Source organism: Bombina bombina, chromosome 12 (assembly GCF_027579735.1).
Source record: "Bombina bombina isolate aBomBom1 chromosome 12, aBomBom1.pri, whole genome shotgun sequence".
Taxonomy (NCBI): Eukaryota; Metazoa; Chordata; class Amphibia; order Anura; family Bombinatoridae; genus Bombina; species Bombina bombina.
Window position 1 is genome coordinate 24,561,112 of NC_069510.1, and position 27,148 is coordinate 24,588,259.

Consider the following 27,148-nt stretch of genomic DNA (forward strand, 5'->3'; position numbering starts at 1 on the left):
AATTTCCTTTCCTTCGATATAGGGAGACTCCACAGCTGCATTTATTATGTTTGGGAAATACAGAACCTGGCAACCAGAAGGAGGCAAAGACACCCCAGCCAAAGACTTAAATACCTCCCCCACTTCCCTCATCCCTCAGTCATTCTGCCGAGGGAACAAGGAACAGCAGGAGAAATATCATGGTGAAAAAGGTGCAGAAGAAAACAACGTAAATTTAGGGCCGCCCACTTGAGAGCACAGGCGGGAGCTGTGGACTCTCCCTGTATCGAAGGAAAGAAAATTATCTGGTAAGTCATAATTTATGTTTTCCTTCTAAATACAGGGAGTCCACAGCTGCATTCATTTTGTCTGGGAAATTATACCCAAGCTACAGAGGACACTGAATGCTAATGGGAGGGTACAAATAAGAGGCAGCCCAACCTGAGGGCACCACAGCCTGCAAGAAAACCAAACTCCCAAAAGCTTCCTTGACAGAAGCAAAAAATAAAAGAAAAAGAATGTTGGGAGGACCAAGCAGCCACCCAACAATCAAAACCATAGGATCTCATGTCAGAGACCCCAGAGGAGGCTTGTGTCCCGCTGTCTCTCAGAACCAGCGAAGACACACCTCCACCAGCAAGGAGGAAGTTATCAGCCTCCAAAACCTTGCAGTCCCCAGATATGAATAACATAAAGGAAAAAAATTGTCTATTCTGATGAAGTGTGGCAGAAACCTCAAGGTAAGATTCCCCCAAAAAGGGAAGAACCTCTTCCCATTTGAACAAGGAATACAACAATCTTAGGGAGAAAAAACTTGGATAGCTTTATTAGAAGGGAGACCGCAATAAAGAGGAACGTATTGCAAGGTGCAAAATGTAAACTATGACACGTAGAATAAAACAATCTACAAACGAAATAGGTCCTTGAATAAGAATTCAAAGACCACCTCCTGTAAAGGTACAAAGGTAACCCGATGAAACTCCTAAAGGATTAATCCAACCCCAAAAGGAGCAAGGAATTGACTTGCCGGCCCAGCCGCAGGCAGAGCTCTAGCAAAAATAACGGAACACCTGGAAGAACAATGAACCTCTGGAACTGGAGCACAAACAGAGAGCAAAAACTTCTTGCGAAAACACATACCAGAGAAAGGAACAGCAGCTGGTATTCATCTGCAACCTTCCACTTGCCAGGCAGCTAAGCTAACCAACAGGCTATCTTTGCAGGCTACCCTTTCGAATAAGAACTAGTTAGACAAGCCCTTCACCAGCTCATTCTAGAGGGGAAGAAGAATACTCCATGATCCAGAAGAGAGTCAGGACAAGCTAGCTCCTCTCGACAAGTACGAGCTGAAGAAAAGACAGAAAAACTTTCAGAAAAAACCTCTCCGCTAGGATCAAGCGACCCCTCGAAATTCGCCCCCGGAAGAACAAAGAGACCCTGACCCGGTAGATCCCTTCAACAAGGGAACTCTCATGATAGCGAAGCCTCTAACCGTCATTATGAACTTGCGGGAAAAAATGAAGCAATAGTCTCACTGATGCCCACTCCAGGGCAAAAAAGAGTGACATGGCCGAAAAGAAGAAGGTTAAAAGTAGACCTCAGAATTAAGAAAACTGCCACAGCAGGATTCAAATTTTCAAGTCTACAGCATGCTAGGCCGATAACTAATCCCTGAGGCCACTTAGTCCAGTGGACCTCAGCTGAGAAACTCGATTTGCTTTCCTCAGATACACATTCGAAAAACTCTGGATAGTCAGATCAAACGGATGATTGTAAGGTACAGCCGTTATGGAAGCACGCTCAGAGAATCAATTGCTGCCAAGAGCCGTAGTGGGCCTCTGCCCACCACCAAATTCGAGACCCTCCGGTCTATGCAGGAGGAACTCACTAACACTGAAATAATCCACTCACTAAGAAATTACTTTCACCCTGCTGACGGGGAAGAGACCAAGATAAAACTACCCCGGGGGAAACTAGGATAAAAATCCCCAACACCGGGAGCTCTGGACCAAACACTGGAGAATGATTCCCTAACCAGTAATCCATAAAGACTGCAAAGACAGAGACAAAAACCCAATGCTATGTTGGAAGACTCGGCCTGGGCTGAATCCATCATCCCCAATGCCAATGAAAGGCCTGAAGGAGAATTGGGGGCAGAACCCGAAGTAAGTAATTCTAACTTTGTAAGCTCTAAGACAACGAGCCTTCCTGTCTGAAAGACCAAGCCGCATCCAAAGGATCCAAGATGGTGCCAACACCAGGACTCCGGTCTAGGTCCACCTCTGAGGATGGAACCGGCAGGAAGCAAATCCCGAAAGGTCTACTAGCAGACGCTGGAAAAAACAGGAACACCAAGACTCGGGAGCCACTGCAACACCTATAAACAGGCTACTTCTAAATTAAACCGCAGATCCCAAAAAAACTTAGGATCCAAGCGAGGTTCTGGAAGAAATCGGTCCCTAAGAACCGGAACTGATTAAATAAGGATGTATTAAATGGACATCCAGCATCAGTAGCTGGATTTGAACCATCAACCTTTGAGTTGCAAAGCCATAAAGGGCTGTGCGGGGATTTGAACCTGTGGCTCTGTGCTTACTACTCCAATTGCTTGTATGTTGAGCCACAGCCAGTTCTAAATAGACCTCCTAGATAACCACCAGGCTACCCTGGACTGCTATAGACAGGAAAGATATCCTTCTTCCTAAATCCAGGTAGAGAGAACCATGTATTCTCCCTGAACAAAGAGATCAAATAAGCTCTGATTAAAAATTAATCGGACCAAAAAGGACGGGAAACCCCACTTCTTATTGGACCAGACACCAACAGTGTACTCACACTGCGAAGAGTACCGTGACAAGACTCCAAAAGTCACCTAGTCCAGAAAAATGGAATCAAGAACTCAACTCCGGCCTCTAGGAGCCCTGGACCCATATGATCCAGCATCAAGTGCCCATCCAGAAGAACCTAAGACAGGTCCTGCCTGTCTTTTGGTATAGATGGACCTGCTCTGCCTGGACCAGAATAGGAGGAGTCAAATCAGGCGACTCCGACCCCGGAGGTTCTACCTCTGAAGAGAACCGAATCCTCAGATGACTGATCGGGCACAATCGTCATTTAACACGATGGCCCACAGGTAGGAGAGCTCGGATTAACCCTTCGCTTGCACGTAGCAGGAAGAGGCAAACTCGCTAAAGCCATAGAAATGGCCATGCGAAAACACGCAGTAACCTCCGGTTGAAAAAAGTCTCCCTCAGACGCAGGAGTAATGGTACTTAGGGGAACTGCATGTGTAGGAGAAGATTCTAGGGAACACACCTCACGGGATGAGGAATCCTAAGAGGTAGAAGGCTCAGTGGTCTCTAACATCTCAACATTGTTTGAAGAGAACATCCTATTGCGGCATACGGAACATAATTGATCGGGCTGGTCTACCCAGGCCTCCTTACAACATACGCAGGTATCAAAATCTGTATCAGAGGAAACCTCTAGAATATCAGAATTCTCCATAATTCTAATTAAAAACTTTAGCAAAAAAAACAAAACAACTGGCACCTTCAACCCCAAATGGCTGGGGCACTCACCACCTCCTATGACCCAAACAGGTAGAAAAATTTACTTTTCTCCGCAGCCACTCGGTCAGGAATCAGAAATAGAAAACGAGATGTGACTATTCCCAGTCACATGGTGCCTCATGAAGGACTGCCCCTGCTAAGGAAAAGTGCGGCAGCTTAATAAAACTGTGCAGCTCTATAACCTGTATGTTCCGTATCAGCCTATGAGCCCAAAATGTCTCCTACACATACGCAGTAAAAATCACATACAAACAAACATTATTAACAAGACCCCACTGTTCAATAATCCCCCTCAGGAGATATTAACCCTTGATTCCATAAAGATAAAGGAGTCCCACTGAGACCCTGTCTTCTATCGCTATATATGTGTGTAAAAAATTAACCAATCTTACCGGAATCTATGCCATGGAACAGCAACACGGTCCTTCAAATTTGACAGATTGTAGCAGCAATTCTGACATGGACTTGAGAAAAGAAAGCCTCCATAAGGAACTACTCTGTATCTTCTGATATTTCTCTGCCAACCTCCAGTGACAAAAGACAAAGAATGACTGGGGGATGAGGGAAGTGGAGGAGGTATTTAAGCCTTTGGCTGGGGTGTCTTTGCCTCCTCCTGGTGGCCAGGTTCTGTATTTCCCACACATAATGAATGCAGCTGTGGACCCTCCCTTTATTTAGAAGGAAATAGCGCTTAGTTGCAGGTTGGAGACAAAAGAAAAAAATGTAATATAGATATAGTGTAGTGTTTCTGTCACTATAATGAAAGGCACAGATAGAGGAAAATTGGCACGCTCACCTTGCTATACCTCAATGTTATGAGGTATAGTAATACCCCAAGGAGGAGGTTGGTATTGTCCCTTCCTTTGCCCCTCTGGAAGTTTGTTATTCATTAATCAAGGTGTTTGTAGGGCTATAGTGTCACACTGCAGTCTTGCTTACCTAGATTTAGTTATCAGATCCTTAGCCCAGTATAAAAACATATTTATTGCAGATTTTATATATATATATATATATATATATATATATATATATATATATATATATATATATTTATATATACATATATATACGTTACTCTTAACCCTTAGTAACTGGATAGCTTCTAACTTGTAAAAAAAAATGCAAGGTATCTAATCCAGGTCAACTGAAGTGTTATGTGTTTTAGAACACATAAATAAAATCCAATAATATTGTATTAAAAAGTCCTATATCGCTATAAAAAATTAATCAGAGGTTCACAAATAATTACTTTTAGGGACCTTGCATATCCAAGGTATGGAAAGGGTACCTTCCCTGGTGGTCCAGAGGAGTAGCATTCTATTTGGAACTGCCGCTTTCATTCACCAAACACCGTGACATCACAGTCAGCAAAATCCTTACGCGTTTTGTAGGTTATATAACCCTTCTCCATTCTCTATAGACTTATATATATCTATTATATCTATTTAGTTCCAAAGAAGGCGGGTTCATGACATAACCAACTAATTAACACCGTCATTATTTTTGAGAACAGATGTATTGTAATAGTTTAAAATTACAAATACTCAAGGCTACAATTATGCTATATTTTCCACTATATAAAAATACATATCCTTAGTTTTTAAATTGCATGTTTAAAACAAGATGGAGTTGGATAAAATTCTATATCTTTCTTTAGGATAACAAAAACTGATCCATTTCTTGGTGCATGATTTTTGATACTTTAAGTGTCAGTTGTTCTAGGACATTTAAATGAAGCCAAATCAGAATATATAAAGGGACACTAAACCCAAATTTTTTCTTTAGTGATTCAGATAGAGCAGGCAATTTTAAGCAACTTTCTAATTTACTCCTATTATCAAATTTTCTTTTTTCTCTTGGTATCTTTATTTGAAAAGCAAGAATGCAAGTTTAGATGCCGGCCCATTTTTGGTGAACAACCTGGGTTGTTCTTGATGATTGGTGGATAAATTCACCCACCAATTAACAAGTGCTGTTCAAGGGCTGAACCAAATATTGTCTGGCTCCTTAGCTTAGATGCCTTCTTTTTCAAATAAAGATAGCAAGAGAATAAAGAAAAATTGATAATAGGAGTAAATTAGAAAGTTGGTTAAAATTGCTCCTTTATCTGAATCACAAAATAAAAAAATGGGTTCAGTGTCCCTTTAAGTGCTTACTTTCTATAGCATTTTTATATATTCAATTATAACCTATTAAAATGTAGAAATATCACAGAAATGCTGCTATGTCATTTTTACTATTGAGCCCATATAGCTCTGGTTCCTAGTTTGTGAATCCTTAAAGTTTCTTTCCTACAAAGCTCCAGTAATCTGTTTGTGTTCTTATTAAATGATATCTGTTCAATAGCTTTAATGGTGAACTCTGGGATTTTTATTACAGTATTTCTCAAAGTGATTTCCAATCCCATATTCAGAGTCATCTCCCTCTATGTTTTTTATATGTTGTAAAACCCGGTTTTATAGAGCTCTTTCATACTTATTTCTAGTGATGCACCAAAATGCAAATTCTGGGCCAAAACCAATACTGAAAATTCAGGATGCACTTGGCCGAAAAGCTGAAACTAAAAATTAGTTTTTTTCAAAATTATTTTAAATGAATTTTTGTTTTTGTATAATTATACTTTTAAATTCATTTAAATGAATCAGAATTGAAAAACTGAAATCCAATAAAATAAACTAACTACACTTTTATGGAAAGTAACACACTAAAATTGAAAATATCTTAAAAAATATGCTACACAATAATTTTACCGAAAACCCCCCAATAACACCATTTTCTGGTGACGGTCAACCAGATCTATCAGATTTGTCAATCAGATCTATCAGATTTGTCAACGGTCAACAAGATCTATCAGATTTGTCAACGGTCAACAAGATCTATCAGATTTGTCAACGGTCATCCAGATCTATCAGATTTGTCAACGGTCAACAAGATCTATCAGATTTGTCAACGGTCATCCAGATCTATCAGATTTGTCAACGGTCAACAAGATCTATCAGATTTGTCAACGGTCACCCAGATCTATCAGGTTTGACAACGGTCACCCAGATCTATCGGATTTGTCAACGGTCACCCAGATCTATCAGATTTATCAACCGTCACCCAGATCTATCAGGTTTGTCAACGGTCATCCAGATCTATCAGATTTGTCAACGGTCACCCAGATCTATCAGGTTTGACAACGGTCACCCAGATCTATGAGGTTTGACAACGGTCACCCAGATCTATCGGATTTGTCAATGGTCACCCAGATCTATCAGATTGGTCAGATATATCAGATTAATTTATCTGATATATTCTATCTAAACCCTAAAGCAATACAAATTGTGAAAGGAGAAGAAAAATCATCAAATGCCTTCAGCTTTTCATTTTATCTTTGTTTTTGGACCTAGTGACGTTAAAACTGTACCTCACCTTCACATAGAGACAGTGGGCACAAGAAAGTGAAACCAGAATCATGCATTGTAATAACAATGTGGTTAAAAATAGAGGCTTTTCTTTACTAATGGGCTCTCAGTTTGCAATGCACGTGCCTACAAATGTCGGGGCAACTGTGCAAGTGTTTGTGTTCGCTGTAGATCGTATATGTACTGGAACATAAATTCATCAACCTTTAGTATAATAAAAGTGTTTGATATCACAAATATATAAAGGTTAGAATTGTATTCTATGTTTATAAGTTATTTATGTTTTATGCCAGTTGCTGAGAAATTATGGGACCCAAAATGTCTGACATTTTTTATTTTTTTTGTAAAATATTATTATTGGTTATTTGTAGAACGCCAACAGATTCCGCAGCGCTAAATCTCTAAACACCCTTATTTGGTAATGAAATGTACCTTTGGTAAAGATTTATTTGTCAGATCTAATAGATCTGTCTATCAAATCCATCAACCAGATCTATCTGAAAGAAACCGAAAATTCAGGATGCACTTGGCCGAAAAGCCGAAACTGAGAATTACTTTTTTTTCCAAATTATTTTAAAATAGTTTGGTAGATTTTGTTTTTGTTAATTTATACTTTTTAATGAATTTAAATGAATCTGAATTGAAAAACTGCAATACAGTAAAATAAAATACACTTTTATCGAAAGTAACACATTAAATTTGGACAGAAAATATCTTAAAAAAAATAATATGCTACACAATTTTACCGAAAAAAACAGGCAAAAAAAACTGAATCGAAATAAGCGATAATGCCATTTACTGCCAAAATGGTTCTTAGGCCGAAATTTCGGTGCATTCCTAAATATTTCTCTATTTCTGAATATAGGATTGGCAAATCACTTTGACAAACACCAGTCTTTCGCTCATGCGCTAACTTTTTACTTTCAACTTGCAATACCAGCGCTCTTCCGGCCGCTCTTTTGAGAACAGTTAGCACTCAAGAGCGGTAAAAAATAAGCGCACCACTTGTAATATGGCCCAGAATGATGTCATTAGTTGATATATAGCACAGAATCTACATGCAAGTGCTGATGCTTTAAAATATATACTAGTAGTTTTCAGTTTTAATATTGAAGCCTATTTTGATGGCATTAACATGTATGTATATACAATAACAGAAGAATATTTATACCAACAAGACCTACCTGTCTAGTGCAGAAGACACCTCTTCACTGAATTCCGAGCTTTCACTACTTCCTGAAACATAAAAACAGATCCAAATGTAAGAAAATGACTGTAGATCAGGGATTACAACAAATACATTTAAAGTAACTTTTATGGCAATGTATACTGTACATCTATACTGAATGGCCAAGGACTTTTATTACAAAGTTCTCACTTGAACGGGAAAGAGAACACGGACATATGTGGTTACTTGGTTACTCTCCCTGTAACCACAATAGAAACATAAAATGACTGCACAACCTTACCTAGATCATCAGATTTGTTTGTGGGCATACTGAGCTGAATTTCACTAAGAATTTTATTTTTATGTTTGAGTACTTAAAGGGACATTACAGACAAAATTGGAATCCACATGGATGCATTTTTAATTTTGAATAGAAGATTTATTGTAATATAAATGTATTAGCAAGAATGCTTCTAATAGAAACAATAGCTGTTTCAAAGTGTATTTAAAGGGACAGTAAAGTCAAAATGGAACTTTCATGATTCAGATAGAACATGCAATTTTAAACAACTTTCCCATTTACTTATGTTATCAAATTTGCTTTGTTCTCTTGGTATCTTTTCTTGAAGCATAAAACTAGGTAAGCTCATAAGAGCTCAGGAGTGTGCACGTGTCTTTAGTACTTTATGTCAGCTGTGTTTCGCAATATTGTATAACAAAGCTACAAATAATGTTACAAAATACTGCTGCTATAGAGTACTAAAGACACGTGCACACTCCTGAGCTCTTATGAGCCTACCTAGTTTTACTCTTCAATAAAAGATACCAAGAGAATGAAGCAAATTTGAAAACAGAAGTAAATTGAAGAGTTGTTCAAAATGGAATGCTCTATCTGAATCATTAAATTTAAATTTTGGCATTACTGTCCCTTTAAGTTTGCAGCATGCACTAGGGTTTTAAACACAACACTTGCTCTCATTGCCTAAGGTGCTCGTACCATATAGTAATGACTCGATTTGTTAATTGCTGACATGATACAAGCCCCACTGATGCTCTGAGCAGCTGCAGTATTTACAATGCTGGCGCACTGAAAATATCTTGCTGTGCTTCACATGCACGTGCAGAGGCAAATGTTATCACTAAAACTGTATCTTCACTAAAACCATGTACAAACAAAATCCCTTTCTCTATCCATCCATACACCCTTTCACCTCTCCCCTTTTAAAGCAATCCATCTTTTATTTCCCCATCAATCTCTCTCCCATCATTGGAACACAAATCCAATGCTGTTTTTCAAAAGCTTTTTCTGATTTCTTCAAGGAACAGGAAACTCAAAAATGTTCTGCTATGATTCAGACAGAACATACAATTTTAAATAACTTTCCAATTTTACGTCATTTATCTAATTTACTTTGTTCTCTTGGTATCTTTTGTTGAAAAGCATACCTAGGTAGGCTCAGGAGCTGGGAGTTAGTGGCTTATTGGTAGCTGCACATATATGTCTCTTGCGATTGGCTTAACAATTTGTTCATCTAGCACTCAGTAATGCATTGCTGCTCCTTCAAAAAAAGGATACTAAGAGAATGAAGGAAAATTGATAATAGAAGTATATAAGAAAGATGTGCAAAAATGCATGTTCTATATGAATTATGAAAGAAAAAGTTTGGGTTTCAGGTCCCTTTTAAGCTGATAGTCATTCTAAACCCTGAAAAATTGAACAATACAAAGCATTGTTTGGTACTTTTGGGTTATTAATATGTGAGAATTTGCTTTTTTTTAAGACTATAAGGAATTATAGTCAATGCTATGGCAAAAAACTACTGTACAAGTCTTCATGAAATTCAGCCTGGAGATAGATCCTATAGATAAGTGTTTTTTAACCACTGTGCCATGAGAGATTGTCAGGTGTGCCGCCGTGAATTGGTCCCTTCTTGCTTAAGTGCACTCCTGAAGCGGAACAGAAGCCAATAGCTGCTGCTACCCTAAGCACTCATCCGGACACGCAGGGACTCTCTCAACTCCCACACAGATCTCCGGAGGGTCAGGGCTCCGCTCCGGAGATTTCACTCGTCTCAGCTGCATTACAAAAGTTCCTATCAAGAAGATCTGAGCAAGAGAAGATACGTCAAGCCAGTGCGCATTTGGGGGGCGGCTCATGTATTTGAAGTCATCTGCTATTACTGAGAGATCTAATAAAAACATAAATTATGATAACCTGATAATTTCATTTCCATCTGTGGGAGGAGAGTCCACTGCTTCATTCATTACTTGTGGGAATTAAGAACCTGGTCACCAGGAGGAGGCAAAGACACCCCAGCCAAAGGCTTAAATACCGCCCCCCCCCCCTCCGCTCATCTCCCAGTCATTCTGCCAAGGGAAAAAGGAACAGTAGGAGAAACATCAGGTTATAAATGGTGCCAGAAGAACAAAAATAAATTTAGGTCCACCCACGGGAGAAACGGGCGGGAGTCGTGGACTCTCCTCCAACAGATGGAAATTAAATTATCAGGTAAGCATAATTTATGTTTTCCATCTTAATGGGAGGAGAGTCCACGGCTTCATTCATTACTTGTGGGAAACAAATACCCAAGCTCTAGAGGACACTGAATGAAAAAAACGGGAGGGCAAAAGGGATGCGGACCCTAATCTGAGGACACCATAGCCTGCAAAACCTTTCTCCCAAAAGCTGCTTCCGCCGAAGCAAAGACATCAAATTTGTAAAATTTAGCAAAAGTATGTAAGGAAGACCAAGTGGCCGCCTTACAAATCTGCTCCATAGAGGCCTCATTCTTAAAAGCCCATGAAGAGGCGACAGCCCTAGTTGAGTGAGCCGTAATCCTCTGAGGATGCTTATGTCCCGCTGTCTCATAGGTGAAGCAGATAATGCTCCGCAACCAAAAAGATAGGGAAGTGGAAGCCTTCTGCCCCTTGCGCTTCCCCGAAGACACAAGAAATAAAGACGAGGTCCCACTGAATTCTTTCGTGGCCTGAAGATAGAACTTCAAGGCTCAAACCACATCCAAATTATGAAGCAACCTTTCCTTTAAAGAAGAAGGGTTAGGACACAAGGAAGGAACTACTATTTCCTGATTTATGTTACGATTAGACACAACCTTGGGAAGAAATCCCAACCCAGTGCAAAGAATAGCCTTATCGGTGTGAAAAACCAGGTTCACATTGCAAGGCCGCCAAGTCAGAGACTCTGCCTGCCGATGCAATAGCCAGTAGGAATAGAACCTTCCAGAAAAGAAATGTAATGTAAAGCAAATGCATAGGTTTAAATGGAGCCCTCTGCAAAATCTTAAGTACCAAGTGTAAGCTCCAAGGGGGAGCGGAAATTTCTAAAGACAGGCCTAATCCTAGACAGAGCCTTTAAAAAGGACTGAATAACAGGAAGCTCCGCAAGCTTCTTGTGTAACAGTACAAATAAAGCTGAAATCTGTCCCTTTAAGGAACTGGTGGCAAGTCCCTTCTCCAACCCATCCTGGAGGAAGGACAGGATCCTGGATACCCTAACATTATCCCTGTTCCTCACACCAGGAAAAGTAGGTCCTCCACAGCTTATGATAGATGCAACGAGTGACCCGTTTCCTAGCTTGAATGAGAGTATCAATCACTCTCTCAGAAAATCCTCTCTTGGCTAGGACTAAGCGTTCAATCTCCACCCAGTCAGCCTCAAAGAATCAACATTTTGATGGAGAAAGGGACCTTGAACCAGTAGATCCCTGCGACAAGGTAACCTCCATGGAGGAGATAATGACATCCCCACCAGATCCGCAAACCACATCCTCCGCGGCCACAACGGAGCAATCAGAATAGCCAAAGCTTGCTCCTGCTTGATGCGGGCCACTACTCAAGGTAGGAGTGGCAACGGTGGAAATATGTAGACTCGGTTGAACCCCCAAGACACCGCTAAGGCATCTATCAGCTCTGCCTGGGGATCCCTGGACTGCGACCCGTATCTGGGTAGCTTGAAGTTGAGTCTGGACGCCATGAGATCTATCTCTGGCGTCCCCATCTGTTGCAGATCTCCATAAACACCTTGGGATGAAACGATTGAAACGATTGTCTTCTGAGAAAATCCGCTTCCCAGTTGTCCACACCCGGAATATGGATCGCTGATCGCGAACAGTTGTGGGTCTCGACCCATTCCAGAATCCGAGATACTTCCCTCATGGCTAGAGAGCTTCTCATTCCTCCCTGATGGTTGATGTAAGCCACAGAGGTAATGTTGTCTGACTGGAATCTGATGAATCAGGATGACCCCAGGAGGGGCCAAGCCCTCAGAGTGTTGAAGATCGCTCGAAGTTCCAGAATATTGATCGGGAGAAGCGACTTCTCTCGAGTTCACCTGCCCTGTGCCTTTCTGGCACCCCAAACAGCTCCCCATTCTGACAGCCTTGCGTCCATGGTCACAATCTCCCAGGATGGTCTCAAGAAAGACGTCCCCTGGGACAGTTGTCCCGGACAGATCCACCAAGAGAGGGATTCCCTCGTTCGGTTTTCCAGAGAGATCTGTTGGGATAGATCTGAGTGATCCCCGTTCCATTGTCTCAACATGCACAACTGAAGAGGTCTGAGATTGAACCTGGCATATGGAATGACATCTATGCTGGATACCATAAGCCTAATCACCTCCATACACCGGGCCACAGATGACATTGAGGAGGTCTGAAGGGCAAGAAAGCTGGACACAATCTTGCAACGTCTCTGATCTGTCAGAATTATCTTCATGGATATTGAATCTATTATCGTACCCAGGAATTATGTTGCTGGGAACCAGGGAATTCTTTCCTATGTTTATCTTCCATCCATGGGATCTAAGGAGAAGAAGAGCCCTCGAATGGTCCTCTGTGAGACTGCAGGACGGAGCCTGGACCAGGATGTCGTCCAGATAAGGTGCCACTGCAATACCCCTGGCTCTCGCCACCGTGAGCAGCGCTCCCAGAACCTTCGTAAAAACTCTGGGGGTAGTCGCCAGGCCGAACGGTAGGGCAACAAACTGGAAGTGTTCGTCCAGAAATGCAAATCTTAGGAACCTGAAGTGATCCTTGTGGATTGGCATGTGAAGGTAAGCATCCTTCAAATCTATTGTAGTCATGAACTGTCCCTCTTGAACTAGGGGCAGAATAGACCTGATCATCTCCATCTTGAATGATGAGACAGACAAAAACTTGTTAAGGCACTTTAGGTCTAGAATCGGGCGAAATATGCCCTCCTTCTTTGGGACCATGAAAAGGTTTGAATAATACCCCAGACCTCTTGCTGCTAGAGGGACTGGAACCATTACTCCAAGAGAGGAGAGATCCCTCACGCACTCAAGAAAGGCGTCTCTCTTCCCTGGTCTTGATGATAGGTTTGACAGGAGTAATCTGCCCCTGGGCAGATGAGTCTTGAACCCTATCCTGTAACCCTGGGCGATGACCTCCAGAACCCAAGGGTCCTGAACGTCTCTTATCCAAGCATCCTCGAAAAGAGATAGTCTGCCCCCTACGCGATCCAGAGTAGATCGGGGGCTGCCCCTTCATGACGATTTTGTCTCAGCAGGCTTCTTGTTCTGCTTGGCTTTGTTCCAGGATTGAGCTGGCTTCCAAGATCCCTTGGACTGCTCATTTTTCGCGTCAGTCTGCTGGCGGGACTTTTCTGACCTAAAGGAACGAAAAGTAGACCCCTTAGGCTTATTCTTCTCATCCTGCGGAAGGAAAGCACCCTTGCCTCCCGTGACCGTGAATATGATAGATTCGAGGCCTGGACCAAAAAGAACTTTCCCCTGAAATGGGAGGGATAGTAATCTAGACTTGGAAGTCATGTCAGCAGACCACGATTTTAACCACAGAGCCCTATGGCCTAGAACAGAAAAACCTGATGTCTTGGCATTCAGGCAAAAAATCTGCATATTTGCATCACAGATGAATGAATTAGCTACCCTTAAGGCCTTAATCCGTTCCTGTATCTCCTCGAGGGGAGTCTCCACCTCGACCACAGCTGACAGAGTGTCACACCAATAGGTAGCAGCTCCAGCCACCGCAGTGATCGCTGTTGCCGGTCGAAAAAACGAACCCTGTGAGCTGAAACATCTTTCTCAACATGGATTCCAATTTTTTATCCATGGGCTCCTTGAACGAAGAGCTATCTTCGAGCGGGATAGTAGTGTGCTTAGCGAGCGTGGATATAGCACCATCCACCTTAGGGATGGCCCCCTACAGCTCAAGCTGCGAGTCCGGAACGGGGAATAGTTTTTTTAAAAGAAGTAGAGGGGGGAAAGGATGAACCAAGTTTCTCCCATTCGTTCTTAATAATATTAGCCATCTTAACGGGGACGAGGAAGGTCTGAGGCACCACCCTTGTCCTCGTAAACCCTATCTAGCTTAGGGATCGAAGGTTCCTCCAGCAGTTTCTGTTCCGGAACCTCTAATGTAGCAAGCACCTCTTTCAGCAGAAAGCGCAAATGCTCCATCTTAAAGTCTGACTCCTCTGCAGCCGGAGGTCTAGATGTCGCTGATTCCAACCCAGAAAGAGCGTCCTCCGAAGAGTCGGAGTCATCCTCATCAGCGGATAATATGTCAGAGACATCCAACGGAGTAGATGACTCCTGGGACGGATAGCTATGTTTCACCTTTAGCTTTAGCAGGGCGTGACAAGGCATTGAAAGCAGCAGAAACTGATCAGCGAAATCTGGCATCCAAAGGGCCCCTCCAGTGGGAGGATTAGTAGTGATCTGGGAAGCTGCATGTGTAATCGGAGATGAATGTAGGGAACGCACCTTGCGGGACGGAGAACCCTCAGAGGTGGACGGCTCAGTTGTACTAAATATCTTATTCTTTTTAGATATTGCAATTTTATCAAAGCATGTGGAACATAGTTGAGCAGGCGGATCAACCGGAACCTCTGCAAAATAAACACAGTTATTAGATTTGGTTAAAGAGGGAGCACCCTCTAACATATCAGAGTCCGCCATAGCTTGCGCCTTTATTACGGACTAGATAGAAATTAAATGGCACCTTTATACCCCAATGGCCGGGGCACTCACCACCTCCTATGACCCGGACCACAGAGAAACCGTTTTGCCTCCTGCAACCGCCGGTCAAGAAGGAGGAAGTTACACATGGAGTGCCATGCAGGACCGCCCCTGCAATAAAAAGAAAAATGTGCCAAAAAAGGCTGCGTCGATATCTCCCTAAGGAAACTGACAGTTCACACATTGACAGAGCCTCATCTCACACATGTCGCAGCATTAAACACAATAAAGAATATTATATTATGCATAAATCCCCCCCCCCCTGTTCAATAACCCCCTTTCCGAGGATATTAACCCTTGATTCTATACAGATAAAAGGAGACACACTGTGACTCTGTCTTCTTGCATTATATGTGTATAAATAAAACAATCTTACCAGAATCTATGCCGTGGAATAGGAACAAGGCCTTTCAAGTGTGACAGGGTAGTAGCATCGCTCCTGACATGGACTTGAGAGCAGAAAGCAGGCAGCGAAACTCGTCAACGCTGATTGATTATGGAGCTGTTAATCTAAATTGGGATGGTTTTGCAGAAAGACTCTCCCTGCATCTACGGACTCTAACATTCATCCATGCTCTCACTGAGAGGCTGACAGGACTACTTAAAACTCCAGTCCCATTCGGAAGAGTACTACCCTCCATAAGAGACTACTCTGAATCTTCCGACACTTCACTGCCAACCTCCTGTGATGAAAGGCAAAGAATGACTGGGGGATGAGGGGAGTGGGAGGAGTATTTAAGCCTTTGGCTGGGGTGTCTTTTCCTCCTCCTGGTGGCAAGGTTCTTAATTCCCACAAGTAATGAATGAAGCCATGGACTCTCCTCCCATTAAAATAAAAAAATATACAACACTCCGGAGGGTCAGGACTCCGCTCCGGAGGTCAAGCAAATAGCTGAAGTCCTTTTTTCTTCTCCCCCCCCCCCTTGCGGAGGCCTGTTAGTGCCGGGGGTCGACAGCTCACATATCACTGCGGCCTACTCTGAGGCCTAGGAGCCTACAATCATTTGTTCCCAAGCTTCCGAACGGGGTAACTGGCCAGGAGGTACGTGTTACTGACCAGAGTCCGGATAGAGAAGAAGACATCTGCTTTAACTGGGTGAGACCTTTCTGTTTACCATCATATGCATTTTATGCCATTTGCCCTCCTGGCTTAACTTTTGTAATTTTTCAGTTTACTCTCATCATTGCCTGATTGCCAAGCCCTGATGCTCTTTTGTGGGCCCCATATTCATGCTTATTCTACACTGATTGTCAAACTCTTATACTGGGGCCCCCAAGGCTTAGGGACTTGAACAGTAGGATCACTTGGACCCCAGTAGCTTCTGCTTTTGGGCTCAATACTTGTGCACTGCTTACTGCCCTAACAAGCTGTACTTATACTTGCATGGAACTACTGCATATCACCTAAGAATTTAATTTCATCACTGGTACCCCCCTAACATCCTCAATACATGGAACTTTTGATTGTTTATTATTGTGCCTCTAGCTTTGGCAAAACAGTTGTAGTGACTATCATGCTAATAAAGCTTAATTGAATTGAATTTACTAAATTGTTCATATATATATATATATGCTGTATTAGGCTACAATGTGTGATTTTGTAAAATTTTGGGATGGTGGTGTCCAGCAGGATTTTTAAATGTAAAAAAATGTGCCGTGGCAAAAAAAAGGTTGAAAATCACTGCTATAGATTATATATATATAGTAAAAATTGAGCAGTATATCATAAATCTTAAAAGTGGTGTAATTGTTTAAAGTAAATATAAACACCTTGCAATTACATTTCTTTTGTGTTGTACATAACATATCAGCCAAGTCTAAACATTTTTAGAACAAACTGATCCAATCGTTAGAGCATGTAATTTTTTGACTAATATGACCCTTTAATGAAATTAATATCTTGCAGAAAAAAACCTTGTAACAACATCTCAAATGAAAAATTGCTGAATATCTAGTAATCTCCCCTAATCACATCCAAAAGTTGTGAATTTGCTTCCTATATACTTAATAGAGCAGCCGCAGCGTCTATCCTGTAACCAGTCACTTCTTGGTGCATAGAACAAGCTGACCAGTGAAGGATTCCGACATCACAAAAATGCTTCCAAGACTTTACAGAATATACAAATTAAAAAGAAAAAAAAAAAAAGAAAAACTCCTTTGATAAAATAATCCACTCTAACATATGGAAAAAGATAACCTGAAAATAGTTAGAATAATAAAATAACATCTTCAGTTTTGAAATAATGAGGCACGACCACGAGACGAGATACTTACGAACAAGAGAGTCTTTATGAAATCCACATGCAGGGCCTAAGTGTAGGTAAAAAAATGCTGACCGTTCCCATAGAACCTTCAGGACCAGCTCTTAGAGACACTTTTAATTCTATACAGTGAGGCTACTTTACTGTAACATACTGTAAACACGCAAACACCTGCATAAACCATTTCACAAACGTGCTACCTGTGTACATGTAATTATTGTTTTCATTACATTGCTAGCGGCTCCCATTTCATGTAAGAGATCTATTGGGCTCCTCACACAACTATAGATGATAATGGCCGGGACGCTTACTAGCGAAACACGGGAAAAGGATGGGTGAAGCAATGCTGAATGAAATTCCAACATGTGGTTGCTTGTACAATGAGGCTACCCAGCAACCTCATGAGCGTTTATAAATCTTGCTCAGTATTTGAAAAAAGTTTCTGACATATAGGGCCAGATAACAAGTTAAGTGCAAAATATTGCGTCCGCGAAAGCGATATTTGCGCTCAACTTAGTAATACCAGTGCATGCAAATGCACAATGCAAATTGCAGGGAAGCCTTATTCTCATCCTGTAAGACACAGCATGAGAACTAGCGCAGTGAAGGGGGTAAGTTGCGCAGCGACGGGCAGCAGAGGTCAAATATATATCTATATGCTTATATGCCTATATATTTACTGGGAACAAACAGTCCCCATAGACCACAATGTAAAGACACTTTCAGTGCTGTTTTTTTCTAACACCCCACACCAGTTGACTTTAGCCCCTAAAAACTGCTTAGTGCAGTTTTTTTTTGTTTGTTTAAATGCTATATATTTTTTTCATTTTTATTTTTTTAAAAGGGACATCACACCTTTTTTGGGGGCAATTGGGGGACATTTAAAAAATTAACCAGAGGTCTGGCTAATTTTTTGAGTGCTAATTGCTACCACAAGCTGTAATGGCTGGTTATTTATCGTGCGCCCGTAAACGTAAACAAATTTTATTAGTGCTCCACTTAGTTTTGACTTCTATGTACCTTTAACAATTTATTTCTTTGCCTCTTCATAGTGTCAGATGTAATTTTACACTTGTTTTTTTATGAATATTTTAATGTTATAAAAGAATCTATAGAGCTCAGGAAAAAATACACTTCTGCAGCATTGTATGGGCTTGCAATGTCAGTCACTAAAATACAGCACCATGTCAGATATAGAACCCACCTTAAAACACAACAGAGCTTGTTACAGTAACAATATCATTATATATAAATAGATATATAGCTTCCATTAGAAACTGCAATGGTTAAATGATTACTAAAAAGGAAAACAATGGCAAGCTATACAATGGTAAATGTTTAAATATTCACATGAGAAGCAATGAATAGCTTAAAATGAAGAAAATAATAAATAAAATAAAAAAAAGCACTTACCTATGGAAATGCCATTGGTAAACACAGACGGTTGTGTTTGGTTCCTGGCCGGACTCTGAGATTCTAGGACGCTATCGTCCAGCAGGTGGCGCTGTTTCTCTGATGGAAATGTGGCACTTTTACTCTCAACCACACTGAACTGACACATCATGCTAAATAGATGAAAGAAAGAAAACCCAGATGTGCTTATGTGACTTAGAGAGCGAGCCATTCATCTCACGCGAGCCATTCATCTCACGCATGTAGATGAGTGTGGCGCAGGTGAATGAACAAAACAGCAATGTGTCGGCTTATGTTAAAGGTCGTCATTGGTGTGGTAATCAGAGTATTCTCAATATAGGATCCCTATCATGAGGTTATTGTTTGTAGTCTAATATGTGGAGCAGGACAGATGTACAAGGATATGTTTGCCTGATTTACTAGCTATTTTTAGCGTTGCTTAAAGGGACACTCAAGTCAAAATTAAACTTCATGATTCAGATACAGCATGCGATTTTAAACAACTTTCCAATTTACTTTTATCATCAAGTTTGTTTTGTTTTCTTGGTATTTGTTGAAAGCTAAACCTAGGTAGGCTCATAGTCTGATTTCTAAGCCCTCTAAGGCGGCCTCTTATCTCAGTGCATTTTGACAGTTTTTACAGGTAGATAGTGCTAGTTCATGTGTGCAATATAAATAACATAGCAGGTCCCAAGCAGGAAGAAACTGAGGAGCCAATTAGGGGAAGCAGTCACAAGTAGACATCTTCTGCTGGAAATGAGACATCAACCTTGTTAACGGTAGTAGCATTTGCTTTGACGCAATGTATATATTAGTGTGTATTCTGTGTGTGCAAGGATCATCCTTGCTGGCCCATGAAAACCTCTGTATTTTCTTTCATTTTTAAATAAAAAAATTAAATGAGAATTTGAAATGTGCCCCAGTTCAACACTTATATGGGATTTAACCTTTTGACCGCTAGAGAGGGTAAATAATCACAATAAAGACATCCCTGACACCTAAGGGGTTAATTATATAGGTTAATAAAATCTGCTGCTTTGTTTATTCATAATGCATTTAAAATCTGATACTTTTATGTTTTAATATTCTAATTCTCTTTAGCTTGCTTCAAGCAACAAACTTTAAATGCTGAGTGTGAAAATAAAAATGTACTTTCTGTCAAATATTAGTTAATCGACCATTAAAGGGCACTTTTTTTGTACACTTTAAAGAAATAATTAAGTATATTTTTTACAATGAATCAAATTTGGGAATTTAAATACTTTTTCTCATTTTTAACTTAATAAAGTCCCCACAATAGCTGCAAAACTCAAATGTAAAACTGATTTTTCTTTATAGAACCATAATTTGCCTCATTAAAGATTTAAAAACATGGGATATATTATCTATCCCAGCCCTGTTTGGCTATCACAGTACTCTAGCAGTACTTAGATATCCACAACACATTTCACTTGCATCCCAGACTTCTAAAGTTCCTGCTACCTGAAGGTTAAATTAAACATGCTATTATATGAGCCAGACACAGAGCTGAGAATATTTCTGTGATCTCTCAGATGGAGATAAGAAATTCTCAATCCCTGTGAGAGCTGGAGTTAATTCAGAAGCACTATAGATTGTAATCTTCCATTTAAGCACTGCAGAGAATTTTGGTGACTACATTTGTTGGCCTTGTCACATAGCAACTAAGATCCAGACATAATTGTGACATCCTCCAGATATTGTAAATGCTACTATAGTTTCCTACTAAGGCAGCTTTAAAATATCAAAACTATTGCTACTTGTTGTCGGACAGATGTCTCACGTGTGTCAGGGGAGATGTATTACTTAGAACGCGCCATTCAAACTGGAACTTTATCGATAGTGGAAGAAAAGCAACATATTTGGATGAATATAGTTATCATTAGCACTAAGTTATATCTCAATTACTTTAATTATTTTAATGCAGCAGGGTTCATTTTGTTAAGATGGTTTCTCATTAACATGTGATTTAAAGAGATATGGTGACGTATAATATAAATCCTGTTCTGCATAAAGTAAAGCTGCCATTAGACAGAGTGAAGCGAGCAGTCTCCATAACGTAAAGCTGCCATTAGACAGAGTGAAGCGAGCAGTCTCCCATAAAGTAAAGCTGCCATTAGACAGAGTGAAGCGAGCAGTCTCCCATAAAGTAAAGCTGCCATTAGACAGAATGAAGCGAGTAGTCTCCCATAAAGTAAAGCTGCCTTTAGACAGAGTGAAACGAGCAGTCTCCCATAAAATAAAGCTGCCATTAGACAGAGTGAAGCGAGTAGTCTCCCATAACATAAAGCTGCCATTAGACAGAGTGAAGCGAGCAGTCTCCCATAAAGTAAAGCTGCCATTAGACAGAGTGAAACGAGCAGTCTCCCATAAAATAAAGCTGCCATTAGACAGAGTGAAGCGAGTAGTCTCCCATAACATAAAGCTGCCATTAGACAGAGTGAAGCGAGTAGTCTCCCATAAAGTAAAGCTGCCATTAGACAGAGAGAAGCGAGTAGTCTCCCATAACATAAAGCTGCCATTAGACAGAGTGAAGCGAGCAGTCTCCCATAAAGTAAAGCTGCCATTAGACAGAGTGAAGCGAGTAGTCTCCCATAAAGTAAAGCTGCCATTAGACAGAGTGAAACGAGCAGTCTCCCATAAAGTAAAGCTGCCATTAGACAGAGTGAAGCGAGCAGACTCCCATAAAGTAAAGCTGCCATTAGACAGAGTGAAGCGAGTAGTCTCCCATAACATAAAGCTGCCATTAGACAGAGTGAAGCGAGCAGTCTCCCATAAAGTAAAGCTGCCATTAGACAGAGTGAAGCGAGCAGTCTCCCATAAAGTAAAGCTGCCATTAGACAGAGTGAAGCGAGTAGTCTCCCATAAAGTAAAGCTGCCATTAGACAGAGTGAAGCGAGTAGTCTCCCATAAAGTAAAGCTGCCATTAGACAGAGTGAAGCGAGTAGTCTCCCATAAAGTAAAGCTGCCTATAGACAGAGTGAAGCGAGTAGTCTCCCATAAGATAAAGCTGCCATTAGACAGAGTGAAGCGAGTAGTCTCCCATAAAGTAAAGCTGCCATTAGACAGAGTGAAGCGAATAGTCTCCCTTAAAGTAAAGCTGCCATTAGACAGAGTGAAGCGAGTAGTCTCCCATAAAGTAAAGCTGCCTATAGACAGAGTGAAGCGAGTAGTCTCCCATAAGATAAAGCTGCCATTAGACAGAGTGAAGCGAGTAGTCTCCCATAAAGTAAAGCTGCCATTAGACAGAGTGAAGCGAGTAGTCTCCCATAAAGTAAAGCTGCCATTAGACAGAGTGAAGCGAGTAGTCTCCCATAAAGTAAAGCTGCCTTTAGACAGAGTGAAGCGAGCAGTCTCCCATAAAGTAAAGCTGCCTTTAGACAGAGTGAAGCGAGCAGTCTCCCATAAAGTAAAGCTGCCTTTAGACAGAGTGAAGCGAGTAGTCTCCCATAAAGTAAAGCTGCCTTTAGACAGAGTGAAGCGAGCAGTCTCCCATAAAGTAAAGCTGCCTTTAGACAGAGTGAAGCGAGTAGTCTCCCATAAAGTAAAGCTGCCATTAGACAGAGTGAAGCGAGTAGTCTCCAATAAAGTAAAGCTGCCATTAGACAGAGTGAAGCGAGCAGTCTCCCATAAAGTAAAGCTGCCATTAGACAGAGTGAAGCGAGCAGTCTCCCATAAAGTAAAGCTGCCATTAGACAGAGTGAAGCGAGTAGTCTCCCATAAAGTAAAGCTGCCATTAGACAGAGTGAAGCGAGTAGTCTCCCATAAAGTAAAGCTGCCTTTATACAGAGTGAAGCGAGTAGTCTCCCATAAAGTAAAGCTGCCATTAGACAGAGTGAAGCGAGCAGTCTCCCATAAAGTAAAGCTGCCATTAGACAGAGTGAAGCGAGCAGACTCCCATAAAGTAAAGCTGCCATTAGACAGAGTGAAGCGAGTAGTCTCCCATAAAGTAAAGCTGCCATTAGACAGAGTGAAACGAGCAGTCTCCCATAAAATAAAGCTGCCATTAGACAGAGTGAAGCGAGTAGTCTCCCATAACATAAAGCTGCCATTAGACAGAGTGAAGCGAGTAGTCTCCCATAAAGTAAAGCTGCCATTAGACAGAGAGAAGCGAGTAGTCTCCCATAACATAAAGCTGCCATTAGACAGAGTGAAGCGAGCAGTCTCCCATAAAGTAAAGCTGCCATTAGACAGAGTGAAGCGAGTAGTCTCCCATAAAGTAAAGCTGCCATTAGACAGAGTGAAACGAGCAGTCTCCCATAAAGTAAAGCTGCCATTAGACAGAGTGAAGCGAGCAGACTCCCATAAAGTAAAGCTGCCATTAGACAGAGTGAAGCGAGTAGTCTCCCATAACATAAAGCTGCCATTAGACAGAGTGAAGCGAGCAGTCTCCCATAAAGTAAAGCTGCCATTAGACAGAGTGAAGCGAGCAGTCTCCCATAAAGTAAAGCTGCCATTAGACAGAGTGAAGCGAGTAGACTCCCATAAAGTAAAGCTGCCATTAGACAGAGTGAAGCGAGTAGTCTCCCATAACATAAAGCTGCCATTAGACAGAGTGAAGCGAGCAGTCTCCCATAAAGTAAAGCTGCCATTAGACAGAGTGAAGCGAGCAGTCTCCCATAAAGTAAAGCTGCCATTAGACAGAGTGAAGCGAGTAGACTCCCATAAAGTAAAGCTGCCATTAGACAGAGTGAAGCGAGTAGTCTCCCATAAAGTAAAGCTGCCATTAGACAGAGTGAAGCGAGTAGTCTCCCATAAAGTAAAGCTGCCTATAGACAGAGTGAAGCGAGTAGTCTCCCATAAGATAAAGCTGCCATTAGACAGAGTGAAGCGAGTAGTCTCCCATAAAGTAAAGCTGCCATTAGACAGAGTGAAGCGAATAGTCTCCCTTAAAGTAAAGCTGCCATTAGACAGAGTGAAGCGAGTAGTCTCCCATAAAGTAAAGCTGCCTATAGACAGAGTGAAGCGAGTAGTCTCCCATAAAATAAAGCTGCCATTAGACAGAGTGAAGCGAGTAGTCTCCCATAAAGTAAAGCTGCCATTAGACAGAGTGAAGCGAGTAGTCTCCCATAAAGTAAAGCTGCCATTAGACAGAGTGAAGCGAGTAGTCTCCCATAAAGTAAAGCTGCCTTTAGACAGAGTAAAGCGAGCAGTCTCCCATAAAGTAAAGCTGCCTTTAGACAGAGTGAAGCGAGCAGTCTCCCATAAAGTAAAGCTGCCTTTAGACAGAGTGAAGCGAGCAGTCTCCCATAAAGTAAAGCTGCCTTTAGACAGAGTGAAGCGAGTAGTCTCCCATAAAGTAAAGCTGCCTTTAGACAGAGTGAAGCGAGCAGTCTCCCATAAAGTAAAGCTGCCTTTAGACAGAGTGAAGCGAGTAGTCTCCCATAAAGTAAAGCTGCCATTAGACAGAGTGAAGCGAGTAGTCTCCAATAAAGTAAAGCTGCCATTAGACAGAATGAAGCGAGCAGTCTCCCATAAAGTAAAGCTGCCATTAGACAGAGTGAAGCGAGCAGTCTCCCATAAAGTAAAGCTGCCATTAGACAGAGTGAAGCGAGTAGTTTCCCATAAAGTAAAGCTGCCATTAGACAGAGTGAAGCGAGTAGTCTCCCATAAAGTAAAGCTGCCTTTATACAGAGTGAAGCGAGTAGTCTCCCATAAAGTAAAGCTGCCATTAGACAGAGTGAAGCGAGCAGTCTCCCATAAAGTAAAGCTGCCATTAGACAGAGTGAAGCGAGCAGACTCCCATAAAGTAAAGCTGCCATTAGACAGAGTGAAGCGAGTAGTCTCCCATAAAGTAAAGCTGCCATTAGACAGAGTGAAACGAGCAGTCTCCCATAAAATAAAGCTGCCATTAGACAGAGTGAAGCGAGTAGTCTCCCATAACATAAAGCTGCCATTAGACAGAGTGAAGCGAGTAGTCTCCCATAAAGTAAAGCTGCCATTAGACAGAGAGAAGCGAGTAGTCTCCCATAACATAAAGCTGCCATTAGACAGAGTGAAGCGAGCAGTCTCCCATAAAGTAAAGCTGCCATTAGACAGAGTGAAGCGAGTAGTCTCCCATAAAGTAAAGCTGCCATTAGACAGAGTGAAACGAGCAGTCTCCCATAAAGTAAAGCTGCCATTAGACAGAGTGAAGCGAGCAGACTCCCATAAAGTAAAGCTGCAATTAGACAGAGTGAAGCGAGTAGTCTCCCATAACATAAAGCTGCCATTAGACAGAGTGAAGCGAGCAGTCTCCCATAAAGTAAAGCTGCCATTAGACAGAGTGAAGCGAGCAGTCTCCCATAAAGTAAAGCTGCCATTAGACAGAGTGAAGCGAGTAGACTCCCATAAAGTAAAGCTGCCATTAGACAGAGTGAAGCGAGTAGTCTCCCATAAAGTAAAGCTGCCATTAGACAGAGTGAAGCGAGTAGTCTCCCATAAAGTAAAGCTGCCTATAGACAGAGTGAAGCGAGTAGTCTCCCATAAGATAAAGCTGCCATTAGACAGAGTGAAGCGAGTAGTCTCCCATAAAGTAAAGCTGCCATTAGACAGAGTGAAGCGAATAGTCTCCCTTAAAGTAAAGCTGCCATTAGACAGAGTGAAGCGAGTAGTCTCCCATAAAGTAAAGCTGCCTATAGACAGAGTGAAGCGAGTAGTCTCCCATAAGATAAAGCTGCCATTAGACAGAGTGAAGCGAGTAGTCTCCCATAAAGTAAAGCTGCCATTAGACAGAGTGAAGCGAGTAGTCTCCCATAAAGTAAAGCTGCCATTAGACAGAGTGAAGCGAGCAGTCTCCCATAAAGTAAAGCTGCCTTTAGACAGAGTAAAGCGAGCAGTCTCCCATAAAGTAAAGCTGCCTTTAGACAGAGTGAAGCGAGCAGTCTCCCATAAAGTAAAGCTGCCTTTAGACAGAGTGAAGCGAGCAGTCTCCCATAAAGTAAAGCTGCCTTTAGACAGAGTGAAGCGAGTAGTCTCCCATAAAGTAAAGCTGCCTTTAGACAGAGTGAAGCGAGCAGTCTCCCATAAAGTAAAGCTGCCTTTAGACAGAGTGAAGCGAGTAGTCTCCCATAAAGTAAAGCTGCCATTAGACAGAGTGAAGCGAGTAGTCTCCCATAAAGTAAAGCTGCCATTAGACAGAGTGAAGCGAGCAGTCTCCCATAAAGTAAAGCTGCCATTAGACAGAGTGAAGCGAGTAGTCTCCCATAAAGTAAAGCTGCCATTAGACAGAGTGAAACGAGCAGTCTCCCATAAAATAAAGCTGCCATTAGACAGAGTGAAGCGAGTAGTCTCCCATAACATAAAGCTGCCATTAGACAGAGTGAAGCGAGTAGTCTCCCATAAAGTAAAGCTGCCATTAGACAGAGAGAAGCGAGTAGTCTCCCATAACATAAAGCTGCCATTAGACAGAGTGAAGCGAGCAGTCTCCCATAAAGTAAAGCTGCCATTAGACAGAGTGAAGCGAGTAGTCTCCCATAAAGTAAAGCTGCCATTAGACAGAGTGAAACGAGCAGTCTCCCATAAAGTAAAGCTGCCATTAGACAGAGTGAAGCGAGCAGACTCCCATAAAGTAAAGCTGCCATTAGACAGAGTGAAGCGAGTAGTCTCCCATAACATAAAGCTGCCATTAGACAGAGTGAAGCGAGCAGTCTCCCATAAAGTAAAGCTGCCATTAGACAGAGTGAAGCGAGCAGTCTCCCATAAAGTAAAGCTGCCATTAGACAGAGTGAAGCGAGTAGTCTCCCATAAAGTAAAGCTGCCATTAGACAGAGTGAAGCGAGTAGTCTCCCATAAAGTAAAGCTGCCATTAGACAGAGTGAAGCGAGTAGTCTCCCATAAAGTAAAGCTGCCTATAGACAGAGTGAAGCGAGTAGTCTCCCATAAGATAAAGCTGCCATTAGACAGAGTGAAGCGAGTAGTCTCCCATAAAGTAAAGCTGCCATTAGACAGAGTGAAGCGAATAGTCTCCCTTAAAGTAAAGCTGCCATTAGACAGAGTGAAGCGAGTAGTCTCCCATAAAGTAAAGCTGCCTATAGACAGAGTGAAGCGAGTAGTCTCCCATAAGATAAAGCTGCCATTAGACAGAGTGAAGCGAGTAGTCTCCCATAAAGTAAAGCTGCCATTAGACAGAGTGAAGCGAGTAGTCTCCCATAAAGTAAAGCTGCCATTAGACAGAGTGAAGCGAGTAGTCTCCCATAAAGTAAAGCTGCCTTTAGACAGAGTAAAGCGAGCAGTCTCCCATAAAGTAAAGCTGCCTTTAGACAGAGTGAAGCGAGCAGTCTCCCATAAAGTAAAGCTGCCTTTAGACAGAGTGAAGCGAGCAGTCTCCCATA

The 27,148-nt window shown here is 41.7% G+C and overlaps 1 protein-coding gene across 6 annotated transcripts in view; it reads right to left on the reverse strand.

The window, feature by feature from the left end:
• The window catches only part of RALGPS1 (Ral GEF with PH domain and SH3 binding motif 1), a 1,173,485-nt gene that overhangs the window by 62,190 nt on the left and 1,084,147 nt on the right, over window positions 1-27,148 (reverse strand). For all 6 annotated transcript variants that reach the window (XM_053695590.1, XM_053695591.1, XM_053695594.1 and 3 more), the window contains 2 exons: window positions 18,819-18,970; window positions 8,143-8,194 (listed from right to left, as the gene is read on the reverse strand). In XM_053695590.1, coding sequence (XP_053551565.1) covers window positions 8,143-8,194; window positions 18,819-18,970 — 204 coding nt within the window. The remainder of the gene's footprint in view (window positions 1-8,142; window positions 8,195-18,818; window positions 18,971-27,148) is intronic.